The sequence below is a fragment of the Seriola lalandi genome, unplaced genomic scaffold, assembly GCF_002814215.2.
Source record: "Seriola lalandi dorsalis isolate HSWRI2012SDOR001 ecotype SW California unplaced genomic scaffold, Sedor1 jcf7180002054945, whole genome shotgun sequence".
Taxonomy (NCBI): domain Eukaryota; kingdom Metazoa; phylum Chordata; class Actinopteri; order Carangiformes; family Carangidae; genus Seriola; species Seriola lalandi.
The window spans coordinates 2,849,538-2,868,766 of NW_019525496.1; the positions used below are offsets into that span (position 1 = coordinate 2,849,538).

The 19,229-nt window shown below is 40.1% G+C and overlaps 1 protein-coding gene across 1 annotated transcript in view; it reads right to left on the minus strand.

Moving 5' to 3' along the window:
- Nucleotides 1–4,835: 4,835 nt before the first annotated feature.
- The window catches only part of slc15a4 (solute carrier family 15 member 4), a 26,122-nt gene continuing 11,728 nt past the window's right edge, over nt 4,836–19,229 (minus strand). Inside the window, exons 8-9 of the mRNA XM_023394134.2 lie at nt 15,212–15,370; nt 4,836–6,751 (exon numbers count right to left, since the gene is read on the minus strand). Coding sequence (XP_023249902.1) covers nt 6,600–6,751; nt 15,212–15,370 — 311 coding nt within the window. The 3' untranslated portion in view covers nt 4,836–6,599. The remainder of the gene's footprint in view (nt 6,752–15,211; nt 15,371–19,229) is intronic.

Sequence of the window (19,229 nt, forward strand, 5' to 3'; positions counted from 1 at the left end):
GTTGATGGATTCTCTTTCCAACTTCTGTGATGCTGCTGTTGGTCCACTGTATGCTGAATTAACATGATGACAACAAATGGAGTTCAAGTAGAAAGATAATAAGCAATGATGGGTATTAGGATAGAAAGGTGCAGATTGGCAAATGAGCTTATTTACTTTCTTGCCAACACTTTGCTGAGAAGATTGACGAGACTCTCATGTCTGTATGGTAAATATGAAGCTACAATTAGCAGACTCTGTGTGTGTGTGAGCCAAGCTAGTTGGTTCCCTGTTTCCAGTCTTTATGCTAAGCTAAGCTAACTGGTTTCTCGTGGTGGCTTCATGTATATCAAACAGACATCAGCAATCAATTTTCTAATCTGTCTAACTACGGTAATGTTTCCTGGTTTTACAATATTTGGAGCATTGATTTTTCTCAGTGTAGTAATAGTGATAAAAATTAAGACCTTAGCGTAGCCACTGCACGCATGCACACACACACACACACACACTCCCCCTCCTCACTGCTCTGTCTCTGTTTCTGCTCTGTCCTAAAATATTTCTCCTTTTCTTCCCTCCGTGGTGCGATCTGCTGTCTCTTGTGTTATTTTCCTGCTTCTGTGGCTCTATCGGTGGCTGCAGGGGACTGAAGCGGGGGGGGGGGGGGGCTGTGTGTGCTGTGTGCTGGGACTGTGGCTGCTGTACTCAGCCTGTGGACTGTGAAGGGCGAGGGGAGCCAGAGTAGTTCTGGGAGGGATTTAACTGTCAGCCACAAGGGGCATGATTGATGGAGGGCCTCGTGTAATTAAAACACCACTGTGACTCTCTTTCTGTGACCATCGTCGATGGCCTCAGCCTCCTCAGGTAGGAACAGCAGCGCAGCCCATTAAAGACGCACCGTCTCCACCCCCTTGGGCTCTGGTTTTAGACGTGTCCGTGCCTGCTGGGATGTGGCACTGCAGATATGATGATTTAATTCACTTCCATTCTTGGAGTATGGTAACTCAAGAATCATTTTTGGTGGCCTTGAAGTCTTGACTACCCTGAAAGGAAAAGAAAAAAACTTCCCCAGGCCTCCATCTTAAATGGATTTTTAATTAAATTGATGATGTGAGACCAACAAACTCTCACTAATGGTTGGCTGTGCTCCCTGTGGTCCTAATGTGCCAGGTCTGTATTTGCAATTTCCAAATGATTATTCACTGCTTGATTTATGTTGCTTCCTTTGAATTCATTTTAAAATCAGTTCACAGTACTTTTACAGAAGCTGAACACACACAAACATGCTGCTGCAGAAGAATGGAGGAACAGCTGACAAGGTCAGCTTGACATTCCGGTCTTGGCAATTTCTCCAGATGGAGCCACAGGGCACCAAAGACAACATTGTTCATAAACAAAACCCTTGTGCCAAATCTATGTCTTGTAAACACAATCTCCCACCTGACCAGTGACCGTGCGGGCGCGCACACACACACACACACACACACACACACACACACACACACACACACACACACACACACACACACACGCACAACTTGTCTCTCTGTCCTTGTAAGGGCTCTTTATTGACAACATTGAAGCTAGACCCTCACCCCAATTCTTCTATTCTCTGTTATTGTCAATAAATCCCACAAACACATCAAAAATTTCTTTTGACTTTCCCACCCTGTCAGTGTCACTTTCTAAGGTGCTAATCATAACAGATGTTTATAGTGCATTTGTTGTGGACTATTTTTAGCAGGGGATTAATACACATTTGATGCCCCAGTGAGCATTTACAGGAGCAAGACAGCGTATGTGGCATCGACTCAAAATAAACTGCAGTTCCCATGTTCATTGTATCGGAGGAAGATGTCATGCCGAGTATGAAAGCACAGAGGAATAACCTACACCAGGCTTTGGGATCAATTAATAGCTGGTTTTGGCTTTTTATAGGATTTGTTGATGATAATAAATATATAAAATGTTTCCAGCTTTATCCTTTCAGCTCATCCAAAATCCCCAAATAAACTGTTAACTTTGTGTGGTCTGGCCTTCTGGTCCCCAGAATCGAGGTGTGTCCCCCATAACGCCAGTGGACAATTAGGTTTTGAATCACACAAAGTGATATAAACACAAACTCTCTCTCTCTCTGTCTTTCTCTCTCACACACACACACATACACACGTATAAACAGATGCACAACAGAAACATCAGTGATGACTCAAACCCCCAAAGGTAATAAACAAATAAAGTGGCCAGCGAAGCCCTTCAGCAGCATGACGTGAGAACCCAACCATGTCATTTAGATGTATCGGCCCAGGAGGACTAGCAGGGCACTGAGCACAGGGAAGCAACATATCAGCCAGCGCTCTGAGACAGGCCGGGGCATTTTCTACCTGCTGGAAAACAATAGAAGGTCAGAGGGCTACCAAGATACACCTGGCACGAATGGTACTCCTCAATGTGCCTGAGAAAGATTTATCTTGATACCTGTACTGTTTTATGGAAGTCAAGCCCCATTCTGTACAAATAAGATGCTCTAAACCACAGGGCCTGCACATAATAACCAAGGTTGATGCTGTAAATCCAGATGGATGTACGCTATTAAAGCTTTTTACGGTTGCTTATTTCACAGATCATCTGTCTGAATGAACATCCTTAACCCGCAGTTGTGCTCAGTCCCTCAGAAAACCGTCTTTCAAGCGAGAAGACTAGCACATTTTCTGGAACAGGAGATTGCGAGAGGCGCAACGTATGTTTTTCTTTCCACAGCTCATATCCTCAGCAAGACTTCATTGGCGTAGCATGTTAGAAACAGATCAACCCAGAGTTTAAAAACTTGTCTCTTGTCCAACGCTGTTCCATTTGGAAAAAGGCTTCAGGACGCGTACCAACAGACAGCTCAGATAAGATAATTAGCTCTATGTAAATGTGGATGATTAGTACTTAGAGATGGGCGGTTTGTCTGCTTGGCCGTTTTCTTTAACATTGTGTCTGCATTAGCTTATCTTAATTAACATGTGATGATACCTCCTAATCCTCCAATTACTGGAGGAACATCTTAGGGAGCATCTGCCGGTTGCTCATTACACAGGTAAGACTGTGTAATACAATTAAAAGCAGCTTAACATTCTGTAGATTATGTTAGACTGCTACATGCCCCCGAAAAGAGTGGACAGGGGGGGGACAAAACTGTCTGACACAGAGCATGGAAAATGGTCTTAATCAAGCAATAAATATAATGGACATCAACATATACACACCAGTTAAACTTCTTTGTTAATTCTAAACTAAATATATTTGGAGAAAGTAAATGCCACTGACTGAAATCTATAATCATAGCTTAAGGTCTATTATTTATGGCTGCACTATAGGCAGTTTTCTTGTAGTTCAAGGCAGGTAGGAAATAAACAAGACCAAGAGCCTAAAGCCATGCTAGCAGCTGTGTGAGGTACAGTAGCCCTGAGGGTCAAAACATGACATTTCAAAAAAACAACACACAATTCTTTTTGTGTGAAATGTTGTTGTGTTTTGACCCTCAGTAGTGACGCTATGCTTAGGCACAGTACTGCTTTGAGCTAAATTTATTTCTGTCAAAACACAATTACAGACCTCATGGTGGCACCTACGGGAGAAATCAGGGGATCATGAACATCTTCAGGATGCATCCTCTGGGAACCAGGATTAACTGTCTACAGGTCTGTCCCACTCCAATCAGACCAATGTATAGATATTTTCGAGGATAAGTAAATACCTTACTTCCGGTGATCATCAGGATTTGTCCTCTGGAGACCATGAACGTCTGTACAAAATTTGATGGCAATCCATCCAATAGTTGTTGAGATATATTTCAGTGTGGACCAAAGTGGGGGATTGGCAGACACACACTGCCCTATACATGCCCCTAGCAAGGAAAAAAAAAGTGGAATTTTGTTTAAAAATAGAGTTTACTCAATCGAGTTGTGACCCGTGCATTACCTTGGCTCATAAACCACATTAAAAAAACAAAAAACACTACCAGGTATAAATATATGCAGGAGGTGTTCTCCCAAAGGCACTGTTGTTTGTTTAAATCCTGGCCAGTAAATCAACATAAAATATTGGAAGGCTGGTACCAAAAATATATATCTCTGTGTTATTGCTTTGCAATTCTGCCTCCATAACCACTTCGATGTGTCAGAAATTCCTCTCAACGAGAGAAACAAGCCGCCACACTAGAATTATGACCCGGAGGCATTGTGTTGGTTTCAAACATCAAGCTACCTGCTCAGTCATGGTTATGTGATCTCTCTGGCCAAATTAAACAGGAAATGGCTCTCTGCGAGCCTCATGGCTGGGAGGCATTAACATTAAAAATATGATCTTTGATGACGTTTTGATTTCAATCTCCGTCTGATGAAACTCAGGAGAAATATGCTGCCTTCCCCAGTGGGAATGCAAAATGAGGTTTTACACCTGTGTGTTTGCAACAGCCTGCCAAAGGGTGTGTTTTTTGTAATATAAATAATTTAAGCAGTCCACTTTGAGTTTGCCTTAGGAGGAACAAACCATAACCCTAATCATGAAAGCATCATGCCGGGTTTTAAAGGCACAATCCGTGATCCGTTATCACACTAAGTTATTAATGTTTTCTGATGTTTAAAATATCAGAACGTATATAAATCAATGTGAATACAAGAGTAAGCTTATAAACTTATACAATAAGGGCATATACTTCAGACTGCACAGCCTGTAACAAAGCAGTGCTGACTTGCAAGAAACAAAACATATGCACAAATGAATAAAGAAAAGCTTTTTACAACCACTATGTTAAGTCATGTCTGAACTAGCCTTGCAAGTCGTGCTTTATTTAGGCAAAGATTGAAACCCAATTTCAAGTTAATATACTTTAATGGTCACAAATATAACCACAAAACAATATTCCAGTGCTGCAGCGCAGCATCATGAAAACAGAACATATTTCCAAAATAAACTTCATAAATCTTTTTAAGATGATTGAGATAACAAAGCAAGTATATATAAAAGATGCAATAAAACAAGGAACATCCATTCATCCAACAAATTATACACACATTAAAATCTCTCTAAAAAGGCATCACGTACCGTCAGTTGGATAGCTTCTTCTTTTAATGTGCTGTTACAAATGTAACTTTATTTACACCACAGGCTAAGCACTCTTCTGAGCTCCCAAAGGCAGTTATGGAGAGTTATGTCACTTGACACTATTCTTTGAGCCCTGAGAGTAAATTCAGTACCTTGTGCTCTACTTATTCTGAGGATTGAAGAAACACATGCACTAACATTATTCTTAACAGTATAAAGCTAAAACAAATGCACCACAGTCTAATAAATACAACAACAAAACAGAAGCCTGTTCTTCAAGATTTTCTGGTAAAGCTGCAAAGCCATGATAACACAGTAAAAAGTTCTTGACAGCAACTGCTGTGAAGGTTGTGATTTATTTCGCTATGTAATTCTAATTATTGAGATGATGTCAGTGTGGATGGGTTATGTTTTATTCTTTATGCATTAAGTGCAGTACGTTATTATCACGCTCCAAGCATTAATGCCAGATGTTTTAAATACACTCAAGGTTTCCTGTTATGTTTAAGGTTAAGTTCTAATGAGTTCTTTGTCATCCTGATACTTGCAGTTTTGCAGCTTTACCAAAATTTAAAAACTACTGCGAAGATTCATGGAGTCATGGAGTATTTCTAACACTAGGAGTTATTATTATTCATGTATGGTGCTGTCTGAGGATTAATTGCAGATTTATATGATGGATAATGTGGATTTATAATATGTAATCACAGGAAGTGGAAACAAATTTGAATATTAGATTAGTCAAATAGAAAAAAAAGTCCTATTCTGGTCTATTCATTTCCGGGAATATGCAAAAATACTAAAACATAAAATGACTCCCTGTATTGAAACTAATTTCCCATTTGATGTAATCACAACTGTGCTGCTGCATGGGTATTTTAAAGTCTCCAGGAGCCAACAGGGTTAATTGTGTTCAAGAAATAATGCTGACATTCAAGATTTAATGCACAATTACCCCGAGTTCACATTTGAAAATGTGCATTCAGAAATCATTCAAATGGTTAGTTTGACTAAATACTGATGTATTATACCAGGGCTGGTAAAATGGTGAGTAAAAGAGTTAGTTCAAAAGTTAGATTTTGTTAGAGTGAGAGAGTAAAAAAAGAAAAGAAAAGAGCATTCTTCAGGATTTAAAAAAATACCAAGATATTCTATTTTATGGCACCACTCCTCAAGTCAAGTGCAAATGATCAAAGAAAGGCAACAGGAGTAAACACAGGGGTAAGGGAGTACAATGGAAACGCTTCAAATACGGCTCCTGTATTAATCTCTATACTTTCAGTGGTACCTGTGCATTCACCCAGTGATGTAAAACCATTGTTGTTATAAAAAAAAGAAAAAAAGGATTCCCACATAAAAGCTAAAACCAACATAAATAAGAAATATATAGTCATGACAGAATCACATGTGAGGTAACCCAAACTTGTAGGATGTGATTAGTAAGTACCCATTGGACAGGGTCTTCGGGCACTGAGTGATATGACAGGAAAAGGCAGGTATGGTGAGGGGGATACCGGGACATGTGTTGGGGGTCAAGAGGAGGTGTGTCTCTGCCTTTGGCTTCCTGCTTTGCCCCTGTGCTTGTCATACTTGACAGAGACAATAAGGAAGACCAGCAAGGTTATGCCCTGGATCCCCGCCAGGAGGAAGAAGTAGTAGTGCAGAGAGCAGTCATTGATATTACCTAGAAGAGAGAAAACAAGGACACTATTATAACAGAGTATGGAACGCCAAAGCTGAGACTCCAAACAATGAGACTGGCATTCAGGTGACGCTTGAAAACTTTGTAATGACAAATATGGAAATTTAGAGAACAAAACAGTCAGTCACAACGTTTTCGGAGGGGGACAGCAGGAGGTTTCTTTTATCACACACTTCATGTTAAAAGAATACTAAAGGCAAAGGTAAACGGCCACGAGCTCACTACTGTGACAGGTTGCTGTGTGTTTTATTTTTTTTTTTTACTAGACATGAAAGGCAGCGCTTGAAGTGCGCATGGCAGGGTAATGCGATTCTGGCAGGAATTAGGATTCAGTGGGGTGGTTGGGAGGGGTGGGGGTGGGAGGGGGTTTCTTACTTCTCATCTCTACACTGTGAGCACAAAGTGAAGACAGTTGACCCTGCACTTCGCTGTTGACACAGAAAGGCGGTATTGATGATGTGGGACTGAAGTTTCAGAAATAACAGAGCAATATGGGCCCTCAGCTGTGATCTGACCCAGGGAGTCTTTCATCTGTATTAAAGAACTGCTTGTTTCCTCATGGGAACAGGATACAATAAAAAAGGAGGAAGAAAATAAGCTGAGGCTTCCACTGTGATTTGCTGGGACTAAAATATGACTTGTATACAGGAGAGAGGGGAGGACAAACACACGGTGCTGAGACTGACAGAACTGAGAACAAACTCTACAGTAAGTTTCAACACTATTTCTTGTCATCCCCCCACCCATTTCCTCCTACTGGGTCTAATTGTCTTAACATTTGCTGCACAGTTGATTGAAGTGGTCATCCACGCTCAGCAACACAGCTCGAGAGGAAAGCTCTAAACAAATCCTGTTTTCGCCTTGCGTGGGTTTTACATGAGGGACAAAGCTGACAACAATACAATTGTCTCCACTGTTCAAGTATGGGGACAATTGGATTGGCATTAGAGCAGCTTTTGTCCTCTTGACCATGTCAGGCAGACCAATTGACTTTGTAGCCAACAACGTGAGATGAGGCGGTTTACTGCTTTGCTTTGCTTTGCCCCTACAATGAAACATTTAGGGGGTGAGCTGGTTGCTGAAGGGCGCCTCACACTCAACAAAGGAGGATGCTGCAGTTCATTTAAGAATATGTCTTTGGTTTATGTAACAGTCTCCATGTAAGGCCCAGTTTCACCAGTGAACAGAGATACCTATAGCTTACATCCTACATTATCGTCAAATGAGTAAATGTGAAGCCCCGGAGCAAGCTGCTGTCTTCTCAGAGAGCTCCCATTAGTTTCTCCATGTGGAGCTGTCACACCAAATAAAGAGCCAGAGAAAGAAAAGCAGGCTTGATTTTAATTAGATATGGAGGCAATTCTCAAATCAAGTTCTGTCTTTTCACACGGCAGGAGTGTGTGCGCAGTGTGGGCGTACATCAGTACGGTCTAATTACACCTGTCAATTTAAAGTTAACATCCCCCTAGGTCAAGATCGTGCTTAAGGACAAAAACTGGATGTTTAAAGATGTTTCATTTATGTTACATCTTGCTTTTCTGGCCATCTTATTGAATCATTTTGGAATATGTTTATATGATGCAGATATAAACACAAATTAGATGCTTTGCAAACTGTTTTTGCTGTGTCTGAATCTTCTTAAGGCTTTACTCCTTTACTCAAATTCACAGCACAGATAAGGTCATTATCATTTACATTAACAAAACTAGTGCTTGATCAAGTGAATATATTGTAAAGCAAGCCTTGTAAAAAATATCAAGAAAGTGTAATATCAAAATGAAACTGCCCTTTGTACAGTCCTTGATTGATGTGCTTACATGGAAGACTAAGGGCTGCATTTTACTTGTCCAAACAAACGACAAGTGCAAAGTGGTGGGTCTTGGACAAACAGACTGTGTCGGTCTCTCCAAGCAAACCATGTATGTATAGGAGCGCAAACTGCAAAATGACTGGACAAAATTGAGTATAAATTCGACTCTTAGCTGGTCACATCACTGGTCTTATGGCTGTGAAACAACTGTGACGATCACAGTGATGGATGACGACAACAGCTCAACAAATGGAAAGACGTCCAGATGGTGCAGAGCGGCATAACCTGAACTCAAAGACCACAAATCTGCAGCCACAGGCATATGGTGTGGGACTTAATTAGTCCAGTGATAATAGAAATAAATAAATAATAAAAAATATCTTTAAATATGACACAGCACAGCAGAATTTGCTTTGTAATGGATTTAAAGAATAAACATGACCTGCTATATATATTTTTTTTTTTCTGTAAATTGGAACGGAGGTTGTGATGTGTGGGGTTAATGAGCTCTGGTAATCTGATGTCTCCCGCATAAACAGCCGAATGCTGGGTTATAATTGACCCGTCTGATGTGTGTAGAGGTGCGGCGGTTACTTTGTAGCAGCCTGGTGTCATTTGCATGTGATTTAATCGAGGTAAACAAAGTGAATGAGCGCGTGTAATGGCACTATGCTCTGGCGCAGCACTTCTCAAATTGGAGGCTGCAGATTTATGCAGACACGTGTGTGTTCTGCTGCCTTCAGATGGCTGCAGGGATTTCATGAAATGAATGAGAAACTTTTCATACAACAAAGTGTAATAATCAGCCATATTAATTTATGGATCAATGCAGGCTGATGTTCCTGCTTTATCTATGTATAATGTTATTTATTTATTTTTTTTTAAAGGCATCTACTGTCTACGTGGTTCACTAAAATTGCTTATTTACATCTGAATTCACAATGCATCAATTATTAAAAAATCACAGACAAGTAAAACAAAGCATTACCAAATTTTGACTGGTATAATGAATAATTAATCCATCCCATAGTTGTTGAGGGCTGAACAATTAATTGAAATATTATCGAAATCACAATATGGCCAAGTGCAATATGCGAATCCCAGGAGCTGCTTTTTTTTTTGATAAAGATAAAATGAATCACAATATACCATAAACGACAAAGATGCCAAAGCCTACAAATCATATTCTCCAGATTTAAACGAACAACAACACCCAAAAAGAAAAAAAAAATCACATCATCATCTCTTATTAATATTAATATTTTTTTTCTGTGAAAATGAAAAGCAAAAGTGACGGTTCAAACTGAAATCATGAGTCATGTTGCAAGAGCAACATCTGCCAAAGTAATCGCAATATGATTTATATTTTTGCACATCATTCAGCCCTATGCTTGAGCTATTTAAAATCTTTAAGTGGTGGACCAATCGATTGACCAATATTGCCTTCCCAGGGTTTTACATTACTGACCCTAATGCTGACTACAAATGCAAAAGTCTACAACAGAAAAGAAAAATGTTTGTCCTTCAACAGCAGAGTAAAAGTGAGATGATTTTCTGTGAACATGGACATAAATCTGCCCATATGCTGAAACATAATACAAACGTTAATAAACTAAGCTGTATAATGTCAACAGCCACCTCACTGCATTCGAGGCAGTTGTGTGTGTTACAGCGTATCCTCAGCTAACACAGAAACCTTCATGTTGTTGTACATGATTTAACAGGGCGTCCTTTGCTACTAATCAATGAGCGGGATTTACAAATTTGAAACAAGTGGTGCTGGTACTTTGCATGATCAGTTGTGATCAGTAGAGCAGATCACGCTCTATAATGTCACCATGTGTATCGAGCATGGAGATAATTCCTCTCCCAGTCTCTCTGTTGTGTGCATGCGTCTGTGGATAATTAGAAATCGAGGGGAATAAAGAAACACCGTGATGATAGGATGCATCACACAGAGGAGATTCTTCGTCAGTGCTCCGTGCACTGGGCCATCGCTATAGTTTGAAACCTTTGATCTAGGAACAGAGAGCTGGCTGACGACTGTGAAGTTCTGCCAGAGCATTAATGAAATGAATGGCAAATGGAAAACCGGACAAACACTTTGACCCCCTCTCGCAGTTTTAATTTATTTTGTTGTCATCTTAATCCGGTCAAAGGTTTAAATTGTGGAAAGCAGAGCAAAAACCAAAGCAGCATTTGAATAATTCATAATGTGCACAACAATGTGCTTGACAGGAGAGCAGGGCAGGAAAAGGGAAGTGCATTTGTGGCGATGGTTCTTGTATTCTCGATCGATAATTCACTTTAACAGATAGTAAACCAAGGGTCTGCTGCTGCAGTCTTAATTAACAGAGCAGTATCACTTACAAGAAGCAAGGAACATGGCATACAAATTATGCAGAGGGAAGACATATGCACACTGGCTGAACACAGCAATATCCAGAGCTTTTAGTAAAATATGATCTGAAAGTAGAATATAGATAATATGAAAATAAGTGCAGGATTTACAGCACCATATTCAACACTCTGTGAGTGTCTGATTTTAGGACATCTTTACCGCTTTGAAGGAAAAAAAAACTGTTCCTGCTCTGGTGAGATTTTTCTGGCAGATGACTGGATCTCAACCTTTGTTCTAGATTTCAGAACTTCTCTCTTAACTAGCATCCAAGCAATGAAAAAACAGCCTGGCAAAAATAAATAAATAAAAATTTCAGAACAGTCCTGAAAAATGTGCAAGGTTTCAGTTTTGTGAGGGTTCTTGCTCCAATTTCATTAAACATAAAGTTAGGCTCTACCTCCTCCTCTCAGCCTCTGCCCCCCCCACATGGCTGCTAAGCACTTTCAAAAATTATGGAAGGCTAATTACAGGAGCAAAAGACTAAACAAGGACTTGCTGTAAAAAACATTAATGAAGCCCATAAATATTTGACAGTTATTTTAAAGGCAAATTCATAGCGAGGGAGGGAATGGTGCAAACCAATCACAATGGTTCACAGAGCTTCCTATATGTGTGCTCAGAGATCCTGTTTTACAGCTCCGAGTTAGTAAATGATGAGATTGTGATTGTGATTACATTGAATGCCCCAGTGGAAGGGGTCAGCTGTCTCATATCTGAGTGATATAAACTCGTGGGACAGTTTACCTGCAAGTGGTTTTGAGTAGACCGTGAATCCAGATGAAACAGGTCAATATCAATTTGAGGTTTGAAAATGGATCAATTGATCCAGACATCAGTGCAATGACCCAACATTTTAATGCTCCAGTGCCTTCAGTACCATCTTCTGCCCCAGAGTGAAATCAGAGGGAATCAATGCATGTTTGTTTCAGCTATAAATATAGCTATTTTCTGCAGCTCTCCTCTGCCTCAGAGAAACTTTACGATTGACACTGGAGTTTTAATTGTCAAAATTGCAGACAGTTCTCTCTGACGTGTCCAAAAATTACATTTTCAAACAGATCCCTTTCAGACAGAATAAGAGTTTGTGTTAAAGTTGCCAGATCTGACATTAAAGGTTTCCATTAAAACACTGACATTTCACTGAGTGTGATCCAACACTTCATGAGCAGGATGTGCGAATGTCAGCTCGCTCTGAATGTCTGAACACGTCCCAGACATCTGATATGAGATCAGTCAGGACTTAAACACTGCTCCAAGAAAAGGCCATTTCCTGTCACGTGAGCACAGCCGCACACAAAAAACCATTCACTTTGAGCGAAAGATACTCCCACAAAAGGTGGAACTAACTGAATGCAACAAAAGACATTTTCTCGAAACAAAAACCTCCCCCTGTGGAAAAGATAATGCTAGTGAAGAAAGTAAAGCGTGATCTTTGACCGACTTGGCTTATGAGGTTAAAACAGCTCCATACTATCTTTGACAGGAAAGGATGAGGTGGTGTTAGGCCAGCCCTATAAAAATACCAAATAAAAGAGCGTGATGAATGACTACTCCTCCAGATGTAACCAGAGGGGGGAAGGATGTACCGTGGGATTTGAGAGATCAATAATTTCAACACATAAGCTCAATGTTTTAAGTTTGAAAACAGATGTGGCTGAAATACTGAATAATCATTTTCACCATGGCTGTGCAGACTGCTGCCGTGAAATTTCAGCCGCATATATGCTCTTTCACCCCCACATGTGAACGATTTTCCCATTCAACATGTGAATGGGAAAATCATTCACATGTTGAATGGGAAAATCATTCACATATGGACACTTAAAATCTCCAAAAACAGGGGGCTTCACTTAGAGGACCCTAAAGAAGTGACCTGATGTTTTGTTTTTGTTCTCGGTATAAGATTAACTGAAAGAGTGACAGATGGATGTTTGTAATGGTGTCGCTGACACAATCATACCCAGTACCTCTTACCAGAATTCATTTGTCACATACTCAGACTTCAACACATGAGAATAGTCAGATAAAATCCTAACAGCCTGGTTGTCAGGGGGCGTGGGCGTCCTTGTGGTCTTCCTTGCTGACTTTTGAAGAACTTGAGCCTTGATCTTCACCACTTTCCAAACCAGCCGGCAATACCGTAACAAAGGGCAGACTCAACATCTCTTGATGTGACACTTTAACTATGCTGACTGACATTACTTTATGCAGAGCAGGGGAAAGTTGGAGCTACAGCACAACACTGGAGAGCCGAGCATCCACCAGTGTGACGTGAGACTAGCATTGCCATCTCCATGTAACGCTCCAGGGACAGCTTTACTTAAGAGGAGTAGGGCTATGTAATCAAACCCCCAGCCTGTGATTAATGCTGCTCATCTGTCTTCAGGCATGCACAGCTCAGTACAACTCAGCACAGCTCACCCAAGATGCTGTTTACTGCACACCATTTTGCCCGCAGCCATGGAAATAAGTTGAATCCATTCCACCTAGAGAGCCACGAGATGTGGAAGACGCTAACATCTGACAAACTGTGAAAAACAGCCACAAAAACAAACTGCGTGGTTCCTGACTGCACTTAATGCCTAAGCTTTGTGCCATGTGTCTTTTATCAGTGGCCAGGAGGATGTTTTGTTCCATTTCTGCAGCTCACCTTTTAAATTACTTCTTTTGGAAAGCAAACAGAAGTCTTACAGGCAATCCGGCTCTAGCTTAACTGCCCCTCGAGTAAAGCAAGGCTGAGCAAAGGATGAATTTATGAAGCGTGCCAAACATCTTCCCGTGCTAACATCATCAAAAGCACCTCCCAACCTGTCGGCACACTGTATTAATGAGCTATTAGGTGTTTGTGGGTAAACAATTTACAGTGTTGGCTTATTTACCGCATGCTCAGGGAAAAGTGCATCTGGGTTGGGAGCCTCCTCTTGCTAGGGAGCCCATCCATCTGCTGCCACCACCACGCTATTCATTCTACCACTTGGACAGATTTACACAAACCTTTTGTCGTTAGTCTGACATGTCAATTTATTACCGGAAACACTCTGAAAACAAGAGAGCTGCTCACGTTGCCCCCCCCCCCCCCCCCCCCCGCGTCTAATTTACAAACTATTTAAGTGGATTTTAAATCAGCACGAGCTATGAACGTTCTTTAGGTGTGTCCCTGGAAAATAAATTTCTGCTTTCTGAATCGATACCAACAATTCTATTACCAGTCCATACATACAGTCAATGTGCAAAGTCAATAGTGCCCTCTATATGCACTGGGCATCTAACAGCACGCTTGACAACTGTAATGCTCAATTCAGGTGGACTATGGACAACCCCTAAGAAAACTGTGTGAGTAATGATCAGTCACCTGCGTGCTAAAAGACAGCCTGAAGAGAGCAGCAGCACTCTTTAAATTCAAACCTAGATAAAGTCAGCCCAAGAGTCTACATGCATGTCAGATGGCTACAGGGTCAATATAACACACACACTGGAACCTCACACCAAGTGGGGTAATTGTTTGTTTCTGAGCAATGTCACAACACATATTGTGTAAAGCCTGATGCACAACACACACTCAATTAATATACTGTCAAAGCTCCTTATTCGGGATAATGTCAATATTTCTATCAATAAATAGATGTTAAAGATTGATCATGGATAAAATAAAATTTAAAACAAACATGAAGTTTGAAACCTGCAATAACTGATTTTTTGGCAGCAGAAATGAACAGTGAACACAACACTGTCATATTATTACCTATTGAGTTGGTATGGTGAAACTTTTTAGACATGTAGAAGATAAAAAGAAACATTTACATTAATTCATACACTTTATTTTTATTTCTCTTTTCAGACTCCTGGGGAAAATATCGGTCTCTTTAGTGGTTAAATGCTCAACGAAGTTCACCAGCTAGTTGCTAACTTTGTCTGTCTTCCGTTTGGTGCCGTGCATGTAGTGTAAAGCCATTTTTGTGAGACTGGTGAGACTCAACCAAAAAAGTTAAGTTGCGAGCAGGACAACCAAAACAATGAGCTGCAAGAAGCTATAAAGCTAAGTCTGGTTTAGGGGAACTGCAGATTCAGGTGATAATTCACTATGGGTTCATCAATATTGAGTGAACCCTTTCAAGTGACATAGTGCCTTGGTCCTTTCTTTTTCTTTAGTTTGTCAAGTTTTTCCACATGTTGGTGGTGGTGTGCGGAAATACATACACATACTGAGTGTTTGAGTTACTGCATCTCTTACCAAAGTCTCTGTGGGATGACATCCAGCCGATGGCCCTCAGGGAGACAATAGCCAACAACCCGTAGCCCACAAACGAACCAATCCCAGAGAAAAAGAAGAAGAGCCCCATGATGGCGCTCTGCATGGACTTGGGGGCTGCAGAATAGGCAAACTCCAGACCTGCAGCAAAGAGAGAGTAAAGGAACGGATATTTGTTAAATTACTGTGGAATGTGAGGGACATAAAAAAAAAAATTGAGAACAGTTTACATACTGTCATATTGTAACGTAGCCTGCGTTGTCATGCTATGTAGTTACAAGCTTTCTCAGAACACATACTGGCAAGTTCATGTCTGTGATAGTGGAACAAACGAGGCATGTAACATGAAGGGTTTTGTTGACAGCAACTGTTTTTCTTTTAGTACGTTGTATGTGAGACCAACCACAGGTCTGTGGTGCCATATCTGGGTATCTACTCTGCTTGGTAGCGGACTCAAAAAAGGAAACAAAAAACATTCTATTTGTGGAAAAGTATCGAAACTATCGCACTCATCATCACTCGGTATTTAGTGTGTCATGAGAGAAAGACTTGGGGAAGTGAGGGACCCAAGAGAAAGGGCGATGTGGAGTGAAAATTAACATCAAATCTGTGTCTTTTTTGCCTAGAGAACTGTCTGCCTGCGAGCTAACATTGATAATTTTCATGGCACCTCAAACATGTGATTTTTCAAATGAGGCCCTATAGCTACATCTGTCAGGAGAGATTAGGGAGCCACAGTTAAATACGTTTGCCTTTTAAGACCATCCTTGGAGAGGGACATTGCACAAATGAATGTGACGAATAGTTTCCTTACAGATACCTAGCAAAGCTAGTAGTGCAGAAAAAAAAAACCTTCATAAGAAAAGAAATGATAAAAGCATGACAAAAATAAGGTTATTACTCAATGGGAAACATGAATGACCTTTCAAGAGTTCACAACGATACATTTATTTATATCCTGAACTAACCTTTTGATAGCAACAAACACTGGTCAATAGCTATGCATATCACAGGGGATTGCAAAGGTTGATGAGGGCTCTGAGATACAGCGCTGCACGTGGTAAGAGAACAGTACAGACCGATATTGTAACGTTATGTTAAATTCAGCTTTTTGTAGCAACAGTAACTCAAGATACGATCATGTTGGCAACCACAGCTTTCACCACACACAGAACGAACAGCTTGACCTTTCTTGACCAACAGGCAGAATTATTCGAGAAACAAAAGGCAGCCATGGAATTTCACATGTATATAGAATTTTTTCCTCCCACGGGCATCGTTAGAGGGGTGATTTTTCTTTCTTAGAAAATAACATTAGCCTTTAACATTTTCCAAAATGCAATACATAATTAAAAATACTGTAGGGAATCATTTTTGCAAAAGTTTTTGCATATTCTTATTGCCTGAAAGCAGACAGACTTGGGTGGTGTATGTGCAAAGAATTACCAATCGTCCTACAAGACTGAGGATTGCAGCGAGGAAGTTTGAAGGCACCTGAGGTTTTAAAGAGATTTATTCAAACAGAAGACGACTAAGGGGAAATATTCCTCTTTACCAGACATATGTCACAATTCTGTCAGCCAATTTTCCTTGAAGTAAGCTCAGTGGGATGGTATGCAGGGAGAATAGAGAGTAAGTTTATTTTAAGGATCCCTATAGCTTTGTTATGTCTGGATTTGAATTTCAGGGACCCTGATAGTTTCGTTCAAATTCCACTGTTTTATAGAAGCTTAATGGAATTCTGTTCAAGGGCTTTATAATACCCTTATTAAACAAATCTAAGTATCCATGGATTTTAAACTTAAAGATGACAAATGTTCATTCCCACAAAAACACAGCAGCGACTGGATTGGGTAGATAATCCTTCCACCGTGGTGAGAAAAATATGAATGTTTCAATCTTCACTCTTAATAGAGACATACAGCGAGGTCCATAAGAAAGAACCAACAACAACATGATCAGCCTGAAGCCATGATCGTGACTGTTGAAGAGTTTAGACTGATCAATAGACTCCAAACAGATACAGTGCACTCAGGAAGTATTCAGACCCCTTCACTTTCTTCACGTATTGTTATGTTGTAGCATTATGCTAAAATAAAAAATCGTCAATCTACACTCAATACCCCGTAATGACAAAGGTGTTTAAACATCTCAAAGATGATCAAGAGAAACGGGAGGCATCTGAGCTCAATTTGAAGTGTCATAGCAAAGGGTCTGAATACTTTATCAATAATATATTTTAGTTTTTCCTTTTTAATAAAAATTCTGTTTACACTTTGTCATTATAAGATATTGAGATTGATGAGGGGAAAATGAGTTTAAACAATGTTTTTAGCATAAGGCCGCAACATGACAAAATGTAAAAAAAGTGAAGGGGTCTGAACCCTTTCTGAAAGCACTGTAGATAAACACAACACAAGGGAGATTTCTGTCGAGTATATACTGTAGGATAAAAATGTCCCACAGCTGCCACATTGCAAAGTTCTGTATCCCACATTCAGTACATTTCTCACAGACAAACTCCATTCTTTTAATAAAGGCGAACATTGTTGCTGTTGGTTCATGCTTGTCTCAGATTTCACAGCGGAGATTTGACATAACATTAGAGCAATTTCTGGCATTTCATCTTTAGGTCAGGGCTCACAAGAAATGGGAGCCAGTTTCTTACAGACCAGTTTTCAGCTGATTCCCTGAAAGTATCAAAAAGAAGTTTGGAGCTGTCAGTTTCAGCTTGAACTGCTCTGACCTGCTTTGATTCAATGCTTTTCTTTTTTAATCATTTTCTTGAAAAGAATAGTGAAGCTATTTCGCTGGGGAAAACAAATTCTGCTTAATTAAAAGTGAAGGATTGTGAACAGCCTTATATTGATGAGCTTATGACTTGTACGATATCAGAACCTTAAATTGAAATCAGACGTGGGGCCATATTCACAGAGCATCCTATTGGGAAAATTTTTCCAGGTGCTGTGAATCTGTAAAAAAAAAAAAAAAAAAAAAAAATCTTTGAATTGTAATGTTTGAAATTCCTCAAGATAAAAGTTATTCACAAAGGATCTCAGCCATTAAGACACTGTCTAAGGTGACAAAATGATGAATAGGCTGGTTATTACCAAGCTGAGGACTTTCATAAAGGTTAATTTACTAAAGTTACCCTCATTTCAAGTGGTGTCTAGTCATGCAGATAGTTTTGGGTTGTTGTGCCAAGGTTTTGACACATCTGGCTTTAGAGCTTTGGCTGCCACTCATGGACCCCAATGGAGATTAATCAATTTTGTTTGTGCTCTACCGTGAGAGATTTGTCAGACTGCAGAAGTTTTCTTTACAGTCTTTATACCATGGAAGCAATAAGTGTGGTTGTATTAGGCCATTGCGGGCAACGTTGCAAATCAATGAGCCTGATGTCTTTATGGAAATACTGCAGATTACAAGATGCTGGCGTCAATGTGAATTCAATGTGGCTTCAATTTTCTGCATATCAAACCAATGCTAGAGCGTGGTAAACAAGGTCAGGTTAAAGTTTTGACAAGTTGTCACTGAAGGCTTGCATTCACTACAGTGAAGCCCAATGTGTATTCATGTGTGATTCTTATTTTGTTGCTATAAACCCACCACATTGTCTGTGAGATTATGCCACTTTCAATTGTAATGTACTGTTGGCTTTACAGTGAGCCAAGGACTGTGCCTTTGTTCTTGTAGTCATTAGCGTGTCCAGTGTAACGCCTCCCAAAAGTGGTGCGTACCATTCTTATGAGGATGTTTAATACTCATTCCCTGCCTCTTTGGTCTACATGCAAATGTAACTGTCGGCACCTTCAAAGTGCTGGACTGATAATTAAACGTACCTTTATTTTCTGTGTATTGAAGTGTAATATGTCCCTCTGAACAGTGTGACAGCCGAGGAAGCGTGCTAATTGGATATTTAAGAGTTGAATTTGCAATACAACCAGGGTGATTTGTATATTATCTTTTATTATCTCTCAAGTGTGACTGTGTGTGGGGA